The following is a 19026-nucleotide window of genomic DNA, read 5'->3' as shown; positions in this document are numbered from 1 at the left end:
CCTCTGCATGGTTTCCATCAACAGCACATCCACCCCAACTGTTGCAGCCTGAATATTCCACATCGTGCGCAGTTACCGGCACCATGAAGTCACCTGCGTGACAAGGCAAATGACAGCCAGCATCACTGCAAACTGTCCCCTGAGAGCCTGCAGGACCCATGGATTTCAGCAAGGTAACCTGCAGCAGGACACTATTATCTGTCCCTTTGTGTCTGCTTTTGTCGCTCTCATCCTCCTGCCTGCTCAGAGCACATCCTCAGCCCACCATGGGGAAACCCAGCTCAGCTCCTTTGTGACTGGAAACCTGTCAAATCCAAACTGCAGCCTCTTAAAGGAAGGGCTTGAAGAGCTGATGGTACAACCTGCTGCCTTCCCTGCTGCAAAGGGTCCACTGGAGCCAGCTATTCCTCCTGGAGTCACAAATAAAACCCCACAATGCAGCACCACTGATGATGAACCCGAAGGGATTAGACAGTCATTTGCAAGTCTTGTTGCTCAACCACAAGATCCCATCCCTGACAAGGATTTGAGCAATGTCAAACCAGAACCTCCAGCACTTAACGCATGTATGCAAGGCACCCAACAAAAGCACAGCACAGCCAAGCCCTGCACGCCAGCACGGAGACTGCTGAGTAGTCAGAAAGCAGAGAGGGGGGTACTTGAGGGAGAGACATGGAAAATTAATTGCTCTCTGCCAAAAAGTAAGCTCTAATTCTTGCTGGGAACAGCAACCTTCCTAGCAGGAAAGAAAAGGGAGTTTTCCTACTGCAGTTAGATAGTGCTATGAGCAAGAAGCTGACTGCAGCATGCTACACTGACAATTTGGAGCTGGAAGTCCCAAAGCAATGGAAATGAGGGATGTGAGAGGCAAAGCATCCACCTGAAGTGATGGAGCAAATAGCAGGTGTTTAAAACAAGTGTCAGCTGGACCAGTTCAGCAGCAGAGTCTGGTTACGGCTCTCTGATGTGCTTTAGGACTTGGTGTTTTGCAGCAGAGGAGGATCACAGGGTAACCCAGGCTGGAAGGGACCTCAGGAGAAGTGCTCTTATGTCAGCTTATGCTTGCTGTCTCACACTGACCAATGGGAAGAGCTTGTCTCCATCTTCTCAATAACATCCTCGTAGGCATGGGAACATTGCTATTACATCCCTCCAAGTTTTCTCTTCCCCAGCCCGAATAAGCTCATTTCTCTCAGCCTCTCCTCTCAGGACAGGCTCTAAAGCTGCTGGTCAATCTCTTCACCCTCTCCTGAACTTGCTCTGGTTGATCCGTGTCTTTTTTGCACCCAGGGGCCTAAAACTGGGCACTGTATGTAGATATGGTCTATTGAGTTCCAGATGATCACCTTCCCCTCAAGCTATTGTCCATACCCCTATTTGTATAGCTGAGGCTGTGGCTGGACTCTTAGCGCATAGGTGCACTGATGGCTCATGTACAACTTGCTGTCTACCAGGATCCTCAGGTCCTTTCCAGAAGAGCTGTTCCCCAGCTGGGCAGTTTCCAGCCTGAATCATAGCAAGAGGTTGCTCTTTTCCAGATGCAGGACTTCACACTTCTTCAAGGAGTCCCTGTCAGCCCTGCTGCTCCATCCTGCCTAGGTCCCTCTGGATGGCCGCCCTGTTATTCAGCCAGATCATCCCAGCTGACTGCAGCTCTAGGATGAAGAGATGCACAGGGAAACCTGCTTTCCACCTCATTCAACCTTTTGCTGGTGAAGTGCAATGGAAAGATGCCCACCTACTTGCAGGGCTCCAGAGCAGCTGGGAAGAGACAGCACAGCAGCCTGCAACAAGTCCTGCATCTTTGATTTTCCCTTGGAGATAGTATCTGATCACTCAATACTTTTAGGTCATGGTGGACTTACCAGCCAATGACTTCTACATGACCCATTACAAATGGGTGTCACTGCCCAATTTCCACATGAACTCCCATCACCACCCCTTTCAGGGCTGCCTGTTGGTACACCCAACATGGGTATCAAGTGCCAAGTACACCACAGCTACCAAAATCACAACTTTACAGACAGAAAATGGAGCTACTTTTCACGACATCTAAGCTGGCAACAACCTCTCAAAGAGGGACTGTATATCAATGTAGGACACAGACAACTGCAGCCTTCACAGGCGTCAAATACAGATGGGAAGTGGTATCACTCCATCACAAGCGAGTGAAGCAGTCGGACTCCTGCTGACTTATGAAGCTGTGAGGAGAGGCCACGGCAGCAACCAGCTTCCCAGCAGGAGCCAGAGCCTCTACAGCATGTTTTCAGAGCAGTCAAGTCCACTTGCCAAACAGTTGGGGGAAAAGAAATAACATTCAAAAAGCCCCTTGACTTTCAAAGCAGCAGAGGGAAGGAGAAGGAAGCCGAGGTTCCCTGCTGACATTCACACAGAGCTGTCAGCAGCAGAACATCCTCCAGGGAATATCAAAACCGAGCAGTGTTTCTCATTTTGTGTGTATTCAGAACCCCCCTTAGGCTGGAGAAACAGTGAGGATCTCTTTGTCTGCAGTTATCATGAGACTTCAATCCTGCGCATGGAGAATCCAGGGCTCTCTCATTAGCTCCAGCTCTTTGGATGGGGGCAAGGTATCAGAGGAGAAAAGGAAGATACTCCTTTCCATGGGGATACATCATGGTTCCACCAGCCCACCCAGAGCTCTACCACCTGTGGGGCTCTGCCTATCACTTGCACCCATTTACCTTACTCTTTTCTGCATGAAAAACTCTATTTCATTCCTCTGTTGCCCACTCACAGCACTTGAGAGCCAACAGCTTTGTGGAAGGACCTGACATGCTGGCAGTCCCACCAGGATTCAGCTGTTCTCTCTTGCTAAATAGGATGAACCCTGCTCTGGAAAGGGATCTCATCCCATACGTGAGAGGGCAATGAATGACTGCAGCAAGAGGGCTCATCATAACAACCAACAATGATAATTGAACTGCAGGTTTGGATGTCCTTCAAGGTTACCTTATTAAAGCAGTCCTGACACTACTGCAGAGCAAGGTGCATCTTACAGCAGCTTTCCAATACCTAAAGGGGGCCTACAAGAAATCTGGAGAGGGACCTTTTACAAGTGCATGTAGTGACAGGACAAAGGGGAATGGCTTTAGCCTGCCAGAGGGGAGATGGAGGTGAGCTCTGAAGCAGAAGCTCTTCCCTGTGAGGGTGCTGAGGCGCTGGCACAGGGTGCCCAGAGCAGCTGTGGCTGCCCCATCCCTGGCAGTGTTCAAGGCCAGGTTGGACACAGGGGCTTGGAGCAACCTGCTCTAGTAGAAGGTGTCCCTGCCCATGGCGGGGGGTTGGAACTGGATTAACTTCAATGTCCCTTCCAACCTAAACCATTCTAGTATCCTATGATATGATTCTCCAAGCCACAGGCTGACTCCTTCAATAGTTGTCACCTACTGCTGAACCCAGGACAGCTTCCCATTCTTTCTTCATGGCAGATGGGCTGTAAACAGCATTACAGCACTATGACACCCAAGCAGGAGAGCTGTTAGCTGGCTGATGGGACAGGATAGCCACAGCAATGTGGCCAGGAACTAGCAGGAGCTCAGACCTGCATGTACTTTCCAATCCAATTACCTATCCGAGGACACCAGCCTTCCTCAACACAGTGTGAGATGGGCCAAATGAGGATTGCAAATCCAAGGTCTTAGATCTAAAAATCTCCCTATGGTGCTTTGTCTCTGGATCCAAAGAAAACTGGGTCTTGAGTGTTCAGGGTAATCCAGAGGGTGGTTCATGAAGCTGAGTGATATTGAGAATGTTCTACTAAACAGAGGTGATAAGTGGTGGAAAGTGCTGGCCAGATTTCAGAGCGCTCTGATCAGAATGAAAACCTTCCCCGCAAATGGCAATGCAAATCTACAAAGCCCTTCAAAGACCTCAAACTGATGGGACTTTATGAAAAATGAAATACAGGCCACAGAGTGAAAGAATTGGGTTTTAAGCCAAATCTCTTTCTCTGTGAGGATTTTAGCATAGAAAAGGCTTTGAGTGAAATACTTCTTTGGAAGAAGTAGTTATGTTTTATGGGGAAGTTTCAAACAGATATAGATTACAACGACTCCATTCTCAGATAAACATTTCAAAATGGACAAAGGGCTTTGTTTTGTTAGAAATGCAGTTCCTAGGCTGACATTTGTAAAGTCCAATTGCATCTACCCACCGAATAAGCACAGGTAAGTTGTATTGCTTTGACTGGAAACAATCTGAGTAAAAGCAGTGACCCATAAATTAAATGCCATGGGAAGGAATACCGAATACTGCTTCGCTCCCTTAGTGATGACAGGTATTAGTGGCATAGAATTTGGCCAGGCACAAGAAAAAGAATCCAGACCAAGCATACAAAACCATGTGCAAAGCATCTCCGTGGGTACATCTCTAGCTTTCTCCTGCCACCAGAGTGAAGAGATAAGCCTGTCATGAGAGCGAATGAGCCAGTGGAATTCAGCACCTGGCTGATTTACAGCAAAGTGGTTTGTAGGAAGCACATACCCAGGAATAACTTCTTTTCCTGGTGGTTTACTGCACTTGTTCGTAGAGAGACAAAGCAGATATTGGTAAACTCAAGCGATGCTTTCATATCTCCCGAAAACAATCACTAAAAATTCACTGGAATGCCAAATCACTTTCAGCCACTGGGTTTTTTTGCCAAAGCATGATTTATTTCCCATCATACATAAGAGCTCACTCTACCAACGAAGACCACCAGACATCCTGGAGTACACTAAAGCTGTGGCAACACTTACCAGCATGGTATGGAAGCACAAGGAACATTGCTGGTCAGACAGCACAGAAGGTAATTACAGATATTAGGATGTAACCAAAAGCACCGTAAGATGAAATATTTCTCTTTAAAAAGCACTGTGGGATTTTTAATGCCCACAAGTGGTCAGAAGCTTGGTTTCTATCCCGTTTGTCTAGTTTAACTGTTTGATATGATCACACACCTCACAACCAACCTATAGGGCAATAATATAATCATATAATGCTTCTTTAAGCAAGCAAAATATTTCCTATCCTTTGCAGAAGAGAAAATGAGGTACAAAGGCACAACAGAAGTTTACAGTGGAGCAAAGAACTGAACCCACTCATCCCTGGGCCACTGTTCTCCATCCCCAAGATGCCACCAGCACCCACTGGGCCTTTAATCCAAGGGAGCTGCTTTCTATACATAACATACGGGCAAGGGAACTATTTCTTTTCCCTAGCTCTGCATTTTTATCGTATTTATGTCTTCATTCTGGCTGTGTTGTGGACAAGGCAGCAGAATTGGAGGCATATTTCTCCAGCACATTATTCAGTGCCTTCCTGTTGGTCTGCACATGTAGCTGTGTGAATGAGCGAGGGTTGCAAAATGTATTTTGCCTGGGGCAGTGAAATAGCTGAGGCCAACCTTGTCATTCTGTTTTACTCACTCTTTTCCTACCCTATCTGTATCTTGGTTTTCTCTTTTCTTTCTCTCTTTGTTGTCTTGGTTACATGGGCAGATTCCTGATATGTTGCTAGTTTTCATTTTAATTATACGTCCCCGTAAAGCACAATATTTCACTTCACTTGTGTGTGCCACTGGATAAATTCCTTTGACATATGTGACATTTGTATATCAACTAACAGATATTGCTTTATGACTGTGGGTATTCTGTAAAGTGTTCACGCATTGCACACATCAAAATCTGATATACAGTCTGCCACTTCCATACAAAAATATACACACAGAGAAAGAGACTGAAACTGCGGGGAAAAGAAGGGAAGTTCCTCCAGAAACACCTTGTAATTACTTGCACTGAGTCTTCCAGCAACTGAGTAGATCCTGATATCTCAGAGATAATCTCATAACTCCTCTCTTCATGCTATCTGAAATACTTCACTGTAGCTTGACGGAGTAGCTGTGCTGCACCAGCAGTATGCACCATGCATGGCAAGACCCAGCAAGCAGTATAAAATATGTCTCCTGGGCTTTGTCCATTGGTACACGGAGTCTCATTTCATCCTATAAAGCTTATTCCAATCTCCCCATAGGCATTTGCTTTAAAAAAAAAACAAAACAAACATAAAGCAAACTTCATGCTAACATAATGGATTATGCTGGAGTTGCAATAACGATGTAGTATTTCCATTGTTTCCTACTCAAAAGCACCTGATTGATGAGCCAAGATGGAAAACAAAGCACCAAAAGGCCCATGAAGTCTTGGCAGGGATCAAGGAGTGTCAAGTGAAAATCCTCAGGGACAAACTGGCCTCTTGTGGCACCCAGAGGGGAAAAGAGGCTGGTGTCCTGAGCTCAGATACCCTCAGGAGCCCTGCAAGAGGGCAGTGCGTGGAGGGGAGTCAATGACTGCAGAAGTCACAGCAAGGATGGAGCTGAACTTGCAAGAACTTAAGGTTTCACAGAGCCTGGATCAACTGGTCCAAAACAACCACATGTGTGCAAGGGAGCACCATTTGCCTTTGCATTCTGCCTCTCTGGTGGAGACTCATTCAGCTGAGGAAGATCCCAGCCCAAGACTCCAGCTCTGCTTCAACACACAGACCCAATACAGTAACTACCACAGGCAGAATATTAGTGCATTAGGAAAAAAGGGAATAAAATGAGGGTTTCTCAAATTACATCAGCCTGTTTATCTCCCCTCTTCCCATTCTTTACCCTATAAGGCTGTCCCCGCTCTCTCCCACACTCCGTTAAGCACTAAAAGCTTTCTCTTCTATTTTCCCCTATTAAAAGGAATCAAATCTTGGATTCTGCAACGTGACCTGCAAAGGCAGAGCTGTGTCTGAGTCTGCTTCTCCTGAAGCCAAAAGAAAACCCAAAAGCTTGGGAGTGCAGGGAAGCAGCAGCAGTCATTCTTAACTGTTTAGGTCTCCTGGATATTTACCATTCAAATCTCAGCTAGCCCATTCTTCCCCCCCAAGAGACTGACTGCAGAACTAAACAGTTTATTATGATATCACAGATGACAGGGGAGCAAAACCTAATTAGTCAGGGGAGGAGATTATTTTTATTACAACTGTTTAAAAAAGAAAAAAAAAATCAATTTGGCTCCTTTTCCATGTGCCTGAATGGACTGTTAAAAAACGATAATATTCTGTTTTCAAAAGCATCAGCAGTCTTTGTTTTGTTGAGCAAAGCCAGAGACAGAGAACAGTGAGCTGAATCCTGTTTCCCTTGCAGAGGGGCATTTGAATATACAACCCTGATTTTCTTTTTAAGTGAAGAAACAGGTAGAGGAACAAAACCGGAGACTTCAAACCTTCCTTAAGCATCCATGAACAAATAACTCCCCCATGTCTGCTTTGTCCATCCTATACACAAACCATTCACCTTATCATAGCTTCCCCTCCTCAACCTGAAAGTTTTGACTTGCAGAAGGGATTCAAAGGGGAATCAACACCCAACCCCAAAGGCTCTGCCCAACCTCCAGTCACAGCTTCTCACCTGTCTCTATCGTGGCAAAGCCACAATCTCCGTGCACATGTAACACCCCTGGGCTGAGCATTCAGACAAACACTGTCAGACTGGCACACACGGGTTGAAATGGAGGCAGTGCCCATCATTACCATAAGCAGGTCACTTTTAATACATCTTCTCGCCGTGAGAAAACCACAGGTAGATAATTCCCAGCTTCCACCTCTCAAGCCTCTCTGCTAATGCCATACATGGCAAACTACAGAGCCACAACCATGCAACAGACGTATTTTTAGTGAGAACACACAGTGAAGAGCATAAATACACTCTTTAATGCATTTGGGTTTATGTGGCATCAACCAAAACATAATGCTCGTTATCATTCAAGACACAGCTTGCTTTTGATTGAAACACTCATCCTTCAGCACAAGCACCCAGCCTGACCTAAACAGAGCAACAACTAATCCCAGGCTGGCCTCATGGTAAAATCACAACCCAGTCACACTGCTCTGAAGAAAGATCTCCAGAGTATGAGTTCTGTTTCTGAGCAAACCTCAGCCACAGTTTTTCTCCAGCATGCGCAGACACCCTGTGATCACTACTTCATTAGAGATGGTCTGACCACACAAAAGAATCTGTTGGATGTAAACTGCACCAAGCCTGGCTGGGGCTGTGGTTTGACTTCAGAAACATTCAACTGCTGATGAACAACAATTTGGAAGGAGGATTTTCTCCTTTCTCACACCAACTCTATGCCTCAAGGGCAAAACACAGACTTTTGCCAACAGAAACATTTTCTATCCTCAAAATAGGTGATACACCTTAGGACTGCGTTCACACCCAATGCAACACTCCAAGTCTCCATAAGAACGTGAAAATCTGAATTAGAGAACCACATTAGGTCTTACCTTCTTGAGCTTCCCACTCTTGGTGCCCACAAACGCCAGGGAGTGGTTCTTGTAGACGTAAGCAATCACAGATGTCATTCTGTCTCCATCCTCCGTGAAAATAGGGAGCCCTCGCACCATGGATGATACTCCCAAGGGGGCATTCATATCCAGGCCACAGAAATTGTCATCAATTGTTAACAGCTATAAAAGACAAAGAAAGAGAATGTCATAAAATGAAGCCAACAATTCTTTAGCCATTTGGGAAGCATCCATCCAAGCAGGGACCTCATTGCATAACATGCCTAAAATTTAGGCAGGCTGACAAATCAATGACAAAGGCAGGACTGGAGAAATAGAGAGGTGGAAAAGATTTGTCCAAGCTTGCATGATGAGTTACAGACAGAGGGAGAACTGGAAACTTGCTTCTCTTGAATGACAGCCCAGCAGGGTACATTATGTTAAGCCTTTTTCCTACTGCTTTACCAGTCAGTTTTACCAGTCAAGACCTAGCAATCAAAGACAAAGTCTGCTGAAAAACATCTTAAACGTCTCTGGTTCTGTCAAAAGAAGTATGCACATCATTCCCATGGGATCCACAGTAAAAACCACAGACTTAAATCTGTGCTGGCAAGTAAAATAGACCCTGGCCTGCCTTCTGGCCCCGAGACCAAACAGTAAGGCTCGTATCTATGAAACCTAAATAACTACACACCTTTCACCTCCAAACTCTGTAGCATCACTCAGTGTTACACCTTGGATATTACAGTCCCCCAGGTCATGGCCAGGCTTTGTCTGCAGCAGAGCTGGTCAGCCCAGGCCAAATCTGCAATAGGGACCATGCTAAGGATTGTGCTATCACACTATAGGTAGTGACTGCACACATTCCCCATCACTGGGGTTAGTTTAATCATATAGTCCTGGGTTCTTCTCTCATACTGTTTGGCCCGGACATTTCATCCTCCTGGGTATCCATTTTTCCTCCCCATGAAATAGAGATTATCCACATTTATCCATTTTATTGGCATACTGTAACTCACTGAAGCGCTTTGGAGAGCAGGGAAGGTTTCGCAGCTATTATGGGAGCTTTTGAGCATTTGTTGGAATACCCATGAGCTCCTCACAACCAGAGAAATGTCCCTGTTCATTAACACTGCTGCCTAAGTTTCAACACCTATTGCATTTGAACTCAACAGGCTTGTCACCAGACAGATGCTCCACTGAGATTCTTGTGCATGAGTGCACATAGTGCCTAGTTATCTCCGAGGGTGCTTCTTTGGGCTTCAGAGAGTTACAGAAGTGCAGCAGCACAACAGTACAGACAACTTTTCTACCTTAAGGCACCATCTGGGCAGTAGGCAAGGCTAATTCAGGTGGCCAATATGATCTCCATAGAGTAAGTCAAATAAAGCTTCAAATATCATAGTACATGATGGCTAAAGAAGTCACTCTTTATTAATCTCACTGGGGCCACTCACAGATTTGAAGTTAAGCATCCACTTAAAATGTTTTGCTGGACTAAGGCCTAGAAAGGCAATAATTAGTTGCACCAGAAGGTTGCCTAGTTTTCACACATCAGTGATAAAAGACCATGACAGTTTTCTTTGTCTGAGCTCCCATCTTCCTGAAAGCATGACTAGAATATGCACTGCTCCTTACTTGAGTTCACAAGCAGTAAAAGCCTGATAGCTGATTCATTTTATCCTCACCCAGCAATTACAAGGAATAATTACAGACGGTTTTACTGAATGGAAGAATAACGTGTCCTAAATGTATTTATAAACACATAAAACCTACGGGGAATTCAAACAGCCATTAGTAAGGAACAGCTAGCCTGAGCTCTGGCCTGCAAGAGTCATTAGTGTTTGTGGACTGCCCTTTCAGAGCTAAAACACCAGCTCAAAGAGCAATTACACATCAGATCAACAGCTTCCATGAGCAGCAGGCAGGATGTTGCTAGTCTACAATGCCAGCACAAAGTCTAAGATAAATCTGCATCCCACATCCAAAGGCCAAATTCACCTTAGGTCTAGTACCCCTAAGCTGATGGCCACACTTCAGAGAGGCAGGACATGCCCGCTGACAGCATGGCTTGCAAAAGCTCAGTGTTTGTAGTAATGAGAACATGCACAGCTTTCATTACACAGGTCAGGATGGAATAACTGCAGCTTGATTACTCAGGAGGTACAAATGTGTTTGAAGCAATACATTACCTGGGGTGGGATCCATCTCATCTAGATTTAGCCATGTGAAATCTTACTAAGTAGACTACAGTGGTCATCTAAACTACCTCCATAATCAACAGAGGAAAGGAGGTATGTTAGAGAAAGAGGCATCCAACCAAACTTGTAATGCACTGGATAACCTTCTAATAGAGCCAACTGATTGCAGAAGGACTCCAGCAGATTCACTCAGCCTAAGTATTTAACATTAAGATGTATCATGCTTTGAACAGAGGCATGGACTGTATGATCTTTTGGGGTCTCTTCCAACCTGAAGCACCCTATGGATGTAGGATCCTATGGACAGGGCCTTCAGAAAACTGAGCTAGTGGAAAGTGTCCCTGCTCATAGCAGGGGGGTTGGAACTGGATGATCTTAAGGTCCTTTCCAACTCAAACCATTCTACGATTCTATGGTCTGAGAATAATCCAGGTCTTGAGGTCAGGCCCAGTTTGGTCAGAAACTTTTAAGCTCTCAGATTAACATGAACTGTCTTTCAATGCTATAATAAAACTATGTATATCTCAAACTGATGTCCTGACAGACTGAGAAAAGAATCATTTTAGACTGAAAGAAAGAAATACCCAAACCTTATACAAATGACAGAAAGAGGGACAAGGGAAAAGCGGAAGAAAGTCCTGCTTTGTCATGGTTTTAAAGGAAAAAGAGAGAAATGGAAAACAGCTTTCTTCACCACAAAGAAAACGAAGACCTCAATAGTGCCAGCAGACATCTTACCTGGAGTGCAGTGTATGAAGCTCCATCTCAAACAGGAAATTACACTGACAAGCAGTGAAACAATAGCCATCAAGCAGAGCTGGCACAGCCCAAGACACCCTCCTTGGCACAGCACAGCCTTCCTCACACTTCTCTCTCTACAGCACAGTTAAACTCCAGCTAAAGTAGCTGGAGACCAGAAAGGATGCATGCAATCATCTGGTCTGCCTTCCTGCATGACCCAGGACCTCAAATCTCAGGCAGGAGCTGCCTGGGCTGTTCTGCAGGAAGATACAAGCTACTTCTGCTTGCTCCCCAAGCAGGTCTGAACCCTCTGTAACCAAGATATGATAGCCAAACTATGTGATTGCTGTTGATATATACCAAAACACACACAACCAAAAATAACCCACACCCTCCTTCAAAGTCCTGAGAAGATATAGACCCAGAGATCCCAGCACCAAGTACAATAACCTGTGACTGATCAGCAGCACACCTTCAACCTATCAAGACTTAATTAATCCAATTGCCACAGGTTAGTTACTCCTCCATCAGACCGGGCTCAGCTCCAGCTGAAATCAGACCTACCTGTAACAGGGCTGACGTCATGGTTTTCCCCCATAAACTAAATTTAAAAGTAAATTTAACCCCATTTATTTCATCTTCTTTCCCTCAGATTATTTGCAGGGCATATCTTTATAAGAAGGGCTTATGAGAAAGATGGGGACACACTTTTTAGTAGGGCCTGTAGTGATAGGACAAGGGGGAAAGGCTTTAAACTGAAAGAGGGGAGATTTAGATGAGATCTTAGGCAGAAGCTCTTCCCTGTGAGGGTGCTGAGGCGCTGGCACAGGGTGCCCAGACAAGCTGTGGCTGCCCCATCCCTGGCAGTGTTCAAGGCCAGATTGGATGGGGCTTGGAGCAACCTCACCTAGTTGAAGATGTCCCTGCTCATTGCAGGAGGGTTGGACTTGATGATCTTTAAGGTCCCTTCCAACCCAAACCTCGTCCAAGCACCACTTTCTCTTACAGGACACGGTTCACATGAGACCTAGGAGCATCACAGCACACCCTACGCTCTAAGGCACACAAAGTGGTATGTGAGGGCAGATAAGGCAATGACATTCACTCAGACGCTACTACATGGGTGCTGGAGAAGCAGTCTCAGAGCTGTGGTTTGCAATGTGCACAACCATCCCCCAAGAATAGGAGCAGGGCCAGCAAGCCACACGCCACATGAAAACCATTTTCGCTTAACATATAACTTTTCCTCTGGGGATCATCTGCAAAGAGATGCCAGAAAGCAAAACCCTACAAATAAACATCACCCAGCTTCTGTGCAGCTTGTGGCTCTCAGCTGCAGATGCACCTTTGGAAGGGCAGAAACACAGTCATCTTCAGTGAAGAGAAACACATAAGGAAGTTTGGATTTATGATGAAAGGGTCAGGAGTTGCAAGCGCAGGTTTATTTTCAATTCCAGGCACTCCTAGCAGCAATATAAAGCAGCCACGTTAAACTCTCTGGAGCTTCTCTGCTTGGCAATTTTACATTAACGACTTTCCAGAATGAAAGCGGAGGTGAGGATGTGAATTCACTCTGCTTGCAGCAGCTGGGATATCAGAGAGGGGGCAAAGGGAAGATCTAAGGAGGCAGGAATAGGATCAGCAATTCTCACATCATGAGCAGTCATAATCTAACCCAGAAATTCACTGCACAGTCTGTAGGTAACTCAGAAGGGAAGGGGGGTCTTGCAGGTGAGATGCTGGATTGGAGTCAATCAGTTCAACATCCCACTTGCAAGAGAAGGAGAGAGGGAATATTCCTCACCACCCCTTTGCCACAGGAAAGCTGCTAAACACAGGTTTATAAGGTGCTCTACATATCCAAAATACCTTCATTTGAGATAGTTGGCAGCTTCCTGGACATAAAAGCCTTCCTGATCCCACCAGCTGCCTCTCCGTCTTGGGCTGATGTGCAGGGGGGAAAACCAGCTGGTGAGAAGCTGCGGTCTGCTCCTGCCACCAATCCCAGCATCAGCAACCAGAGGGTTCATCACAGCGGTGACACCGTGGCCAAGTGTCACTGGAATATCTCACATATTCCAGTGAGATAGGAAGGATCTGCAGAAGAATGGGCCTGATTTACAGGAGGATTCTTGCAGGCATTTGTCTTCTCCAGGATTAAGCCTATCAAAGAAGTAATTAACATAACCAAGCCATCCTGGAGAGGATGGTTTTACAACGCTGGTGCTGGCTCAGTCCTCTAGGGATGTGCTGAGCCCCTAGAAACCCCCAAACTCAGCAGAAGGGTTAGAGCTCTGATTACAGCACCTCCTGCCCCATCCTCATCCGATTCCCCAGCAGAACCGAGCACTTCGGCACTGCACAAATACCTGAAGCACCAGATATTAGGGGGCCAGTGCAAATATTGCTCATAATAAACTGCAGTTGTCCAGTAAACATCTGCTTTTGCTATTTGCCTCTGAAACAGCCCCTGATAATCAAACACGTCCTAATCCATATTTCTGGAAAAGCTTCAATGAAGGATTATCCATTCCTCAGTCCTCCTTGCTTTCACTCCTGTGAAATCTTCCTCCCCAGTCAAAGCACAGGGGCCTTTTTCCACATATCTCAGCAGGCTCCAAAACAATTCCACAGTCTCACTGGGGATAAAGGCTGTCCCAACAGCCAAGTCCTGCCTTTGATTTACTGCTAATACCTAACAGCCCTGTCTTCATATGGTGGCAGGTACTTGGCTTCTCACTCTGGTTATCTCAGGCTTGGCTACGTCAGACAATGAAAGGAACACATACATTATAGCTGTCTGTGCTGCCAGCAGTAAGAAATCAACAGTAACATGAATCTGAGTCTTTGCGAGGAGATATCCAAGGTCTTTTCCATCACCTGACTACAAGATCTTTCCTTCTTGATTGCAAGGACTGAGTAAGGGTGAGGATGGGCACGTATCCTGCTCAATAGGGTATTTAGAAATCTTGAGAGATGGAAGCCTTAGAAAACTTGTCACCAGGAGCTTAATGGTACCTGAAGAGGTACAAGCTAGGAAATTTAGGGTCTAGATCACCTGCTGCAGGGGTGAACCATAAATCCCTACCCACTGGGGCTGCAAATGATGGAAACCATCTCCCTGCAAACCACAGGTCTCTAAACTTCAACAGCAGCATGGTACCCAAGGCATGTGCTTCTCCTGTTTGCCTGTACATGTCCTCTTGATGGTATCAGCATGGGCTTCAATGCTTGGTGAACTGATTCAACGCTAGTTTGCCCTACCCCTGGCATTTGTACATTGCCGTCCTCACATTGGGCTGACTCTGCCTCTGACCTCCTGCAGTATCTCCTTCTGGCCATGCTGCTCCTGGGTCAGAAGAGACTTGGTTCATCTGACCTTCTCCCCATGGTTTATGCTGTGCACTTCATCAGAACCATCCCATTCCACCCCATTGGTTGTGTCTAGCTATGAGGTCCTAGTGCAGGATGGAGACAGCCTCTCTGACTTTCACCTCATGCCACATCATTCACATCATTTGGTGCCTCTTAGAGCCCTCCCCATTGCACACATTCCTGAGAATGGGTCAGGAAAAGGCTGCAGGCTTCCCAATGAGCATCAGTGTCTGTAGACCTTTGCCATCTGTAATTCAAAGCCACAGGGAAATTTTGTGGACAAAAAGATGGGAACCCTGTGCCACCAACCAAAGATAGCTCAGATCACCAACCGACCCACTCTTCAGTGGTTAGCCTGCAGTCTAATCACATACAAAAATACCCAGTACTGTTTCCCCAGGGTGCTCTGTGATATAATGGGAGCTGGCTAAAGAGCCAGCATTTGGAAATACATTATAATTGCACACTGCTTTTCACTTGTGCAACCACAGCAATGGTTACCATGCAATTACATGTCACCATATACAAATGACAGTGCAGTTACAGTAACTTTACCAATTACAGGGAAATTGCACTCACTATGCTAAGAGGTTTTCATTCAAAACGTAATCCAGGAATGCAAGACCGGGGGGAAAGTTACCCAAATTGACTAGAACTGGTACAGGCGTTTGGGGTTTAGGTCTGTACTTTAAGCATCAGTTCAAAGATTAGTGTCAAGTTTCCAGAATCTTAATGTAGTACAAAGTTTTGATGCCTGCATTTATGTTCCTGCTATACTGTGAGTGTAAGGGTTCCCAACAGTCTATACCATGTACTTCCACATCATAAAATTGGCTGTTTCCTGAAGGGAGGCTGCCTTTCTTACAGAGACCAACAGGTTTCTTTAGTCTTCAGGCCTTTTGCTCAGCAGAGCTGGATAAGGGAAAGTTCAGGTTAGATAGAAGGAAGAAGTTCTTCCCTGTGAGGGTGCTGAGGTGCTGGCTCAGGGTGCCCAGAGAAGCTGTGGCTGCCCCATCCCTGGCAATGTTCAAGGTCAGATTGGACACAGGGCTTGGAGCAACCTGCTCTAGTGGAAGGTGTCCCTGCCCATGGCAGGGGGTTGGGACTGGATGAGCTTTAAGGTCCCTTCCAACACAAACCAGTCTGTGACAACTCTTTGCACATCATTTCCACCCTTCCTCCAAATATCTCCAGCATTCTGATCTGAAATCTCAGCATTAGCACACCAAGCCATGCAGTTGAGGTGAAAATCAGATCCCTGAGGTGTCTGGTCAGTGAGGCTCATCCCCTTATTGGTGGCAACTGTACATACAAACAAAGGATAAATGGCACCCAAAGAGCAGCTGTAAAAGCAGTTGAGTTCTTCTATAGTCCCATTAACCTCCTTTTGCTGGCTCAGAGGCTGGAGGATTGTATGGATGAAGCACTGAAGGATAAGCAGAGGAATATGATCTCTGTGGCTGTCAGCTCGGTGCTTTCCATAAGCTTAAAAAAATTCACTTGAAATATTTCATACCCCCCCCCCCAAAAAAAGATATTATTGAGTGCGGAGACTCTGCTTTTGAAACCACCATGGTCTATTGGGTAAATAGGCATTTAGGGATTTTTCAGCAGTGAAGTATTGATCAAATAAGCTGCTAAAGCTCTTCTGTAAGAACATATTCCAGCAGCAAAGCTGTGTTACGCATCTGAAACACTGACTTCCCCTGGTGCTGCTGTAGCTGAGATGGGGAGTAAGAGTCCCAGAGAGGGAAAACCTTAGGTAAAAAGGGGTTTCTGTGTAGGCAGAAAGATGCCTTTGGGAGAAGGAGAAGCGCTTGCCGGCTGCTGCATTTTATCCTAAAGGATGTCGCATTTCCATAATTGGCCAAAAGTTGTCTGCATAACAAATTCCTGGAAACACCAACTGCAGTGATGAAAAGGGTGTATGAAGAGACTGGAGCTCTATCCTCTGTCAGCTGTGCTCCATAACCGTGAGCATCCTTTGCCACAACATGGGTTTCTCTCAGTCATGGGTTTCTCTCAGTCTCTCCATCCAATAGAGACTCTCAACAAAGAGACATTCCCTTCCTCAAGTTACAAATGCTCATGCCCATCTTCACTAGACGGACTCTCACCATCTGTAGTGATAAGAGAAGGGGTAATGGGTTCAAACTGAAACCAGGGAGATTTAGGTTAGACCTTAGGCAGAAGTTCTTCCCTGTGAGGGTGCTGAGGCACTGGCACAGGGTGCCCAGAGAAGCTGTGGCTGCCCCATCCCTGGCAGTGTTCAAGGCCAGGTTGGACACAGGGGCTTGGAGCAACCTGCTCTAGTGGAAGGTGTCCCTGTCCACGGCAGGAACTAGATGAACTTTAAAATCCTTTCCAACCCAAACCAGTCTGTGATCCTATGACACAACATTCACACTGTAGGGCTCTTCTAAGATCTCCACAACAATACCATTGTTGCTGCTGCATGTAATGTTGAAAGATGTAGGAGCCTTCTCTTGCTGACCTGCTCTCCCTTTCACTGGCAACATGCCTGGCCCATTATCTCCCAACACATGCTGGGAGCAGAATGGTTAAAGCAGCATTTCTGAAGCATTTCTGGCAGCTGCCAAACACCCCTTATTCCTATTGCAGTGATGCACATCAGCACCTTGCCGCATAGAGTCCAGCTGCCTCCCCTACGCTGGCACCACCAGAGATTCTCCATTGAATCACAATTACTATAATTATTATTTTGTTACACAGGCAAAATTATCCTTGGGGCTGCAAAGTGCCACATGCATGAACAGCACTATATAAACGAAACAACAACACTGCTTTGCATGCAGGGAACACCTTCACCCAGATACCCCAAGGCCTCCTAAAAGCATTAATTAAGCTTCACCGTGGTCCTGTGAAGGTAAGTTAAGTGTTATAATGAATGACATGGATGTGCTGTTGTTCTTCAGCACGGGGAAATTGAGAGAGCTTGGCTGGGTAGGAGAATCCTTGGCTTGGTCATTAAATAACAGAGTGTTGTGCTGTGCATCTCTATCAGGGAGAACTGAGTTGTGTCTGGTCCTATCATCTCATAGAAAATGAATTTAAAGAATCCCTGGTTATCAGTTTAAACAACAAACTAAAGCACTTGAGCCCTGAATTATAAAATCCCCCACTTGCTGCCTCTGTCTGTGCAGATCTTGGTACTTAAGGAATTCAGAGCACTTATGTCAGACGAGTATAAATTCACCCAGGCCATTAAGCTCAGCATCCTCCTGCATCTGAAAGCCGGACTGTGCAAGCAGAAGGCTGCAGCCAGCCCTCAGAAGCAGGGACACCATAATTACAGCCCTGTGTTTCTTGGCTCAGGATCCCAACCAATAGACCCAACCCATTGATAAGTGCTGGGTCATTCCCTCATTAGGAGGAGTACGTGTTTATTATTCCCTTCTGCACGCTCTCTCACTCTGCCTCTCCCACTCTCTCTGTGTGTCTAAATACAAGACCGGCTAATATCACTTGTTTACAGGATAAATCAGCTGAACAAATCCTATTATATTTTGGATCACTGACAATGACGGGGTAATGACATTGAAACAAGGAAAATACGATGTTGTTCCTACTGATCTAATGTCACCCACATGCTTTATCAGCAATGCCAGCTCCAATACTGCAAGGAGGAAACAGAGGTCTCACGGTCTTTCTGTGGTGCTACCATTTAGTTGCGTGCCTTTCCTGAGCTTCAAGTACTTCTTTAAATATTATAAATATTATTAGAATCCATATTCTAAAGCAGTAAACATTGGGACTGCAACGTTTACTAGCTCTAAATTGAAGCAACTGGGTGCTGATGGCACAGGGAAGATGTTAGGTGCTATGTATTTTATGGTTATTTGCAGGAGAAAGATGCAACAAAAGTCTACATTTCAGCAAGTCACATTCATCCACACACTGACATCGATCTGTGCAACAAAGCAGAGATGAAGAGAAGGTTGGTTCAGAGGTAGATGTGTGCAGGATGCCCAGATCCCCAGCTCCATCCTGATTCTGGACATACCTATCTAGCCAGGTCCATGCTGGCTGTGCTAACACTGCATTTGGTCCCAAAGCTGTTATGTTACCCAAAGACTGGGCCAGTGCCAATAAAATGCCTCTTAAGCAAAATTATAGCAAAATCATATCCCAGACTAGCACAGTCATGGCTAGTTGGAAGTGTCTGGGGCAGAAAGATGACCAGATGAGATTTGGACATCTCTCTGAATCTCTTGCCTCCATCTTCACACCGGACAGTCTTCAGGACGAGTGCTTCCAACATCTGTATTACCCTACCTGGTATAAGGTTTCCATGCAGTTTGGATAAATAGAGAAACATGCTTATTTGGGGGGAGAAATAAACCTTATGCGTGTGCTGGAATATAAA

The 19026-nt window shown here is 45.7% G+C and overlaps 1 protein-coding gene across 3 annotated transcripts in view; it reads right to left on the bottom strand.

Moving 5' to 3' along the window:
• PLXNA4 (plexin A4) overlaps positions 1–19026 on the bottom strand; it is a 475791-nt gene that overhangs the window by 415807 nt on the left and 40958 nt on the right. For all 3 annotated transcript variants that reach the window (XM_030479279.1, XM_030479280.1, XM_030479281.1), the window contains exon 3: positions 8323–8505. In XM_030479279.1, coding sequence (XP_030335139.1) covers positions 8323–8505 — 183 coding nt within the window. The remainder of the gene's footprint in view (positions 1–8322; positions 8506–19026) is intronic.

The sequence above is a fragment of the Strigops habroptila genome, chromosome 3 (genome assembly GCF_004027225.2).
Source record: "Strigops habroptila isolate Jane chromosome 3, bStrHab1.2.pri, whole genome shotgun sequence".
NCBI lineage: Eukaryota > Metazoa > Chordata > Aves > Psittaciformes > Psittacidae > Strigops > Strigops habroptila.
This window is presented reverse-complemented; position numbering and strand designations above follow the sequence as displayed.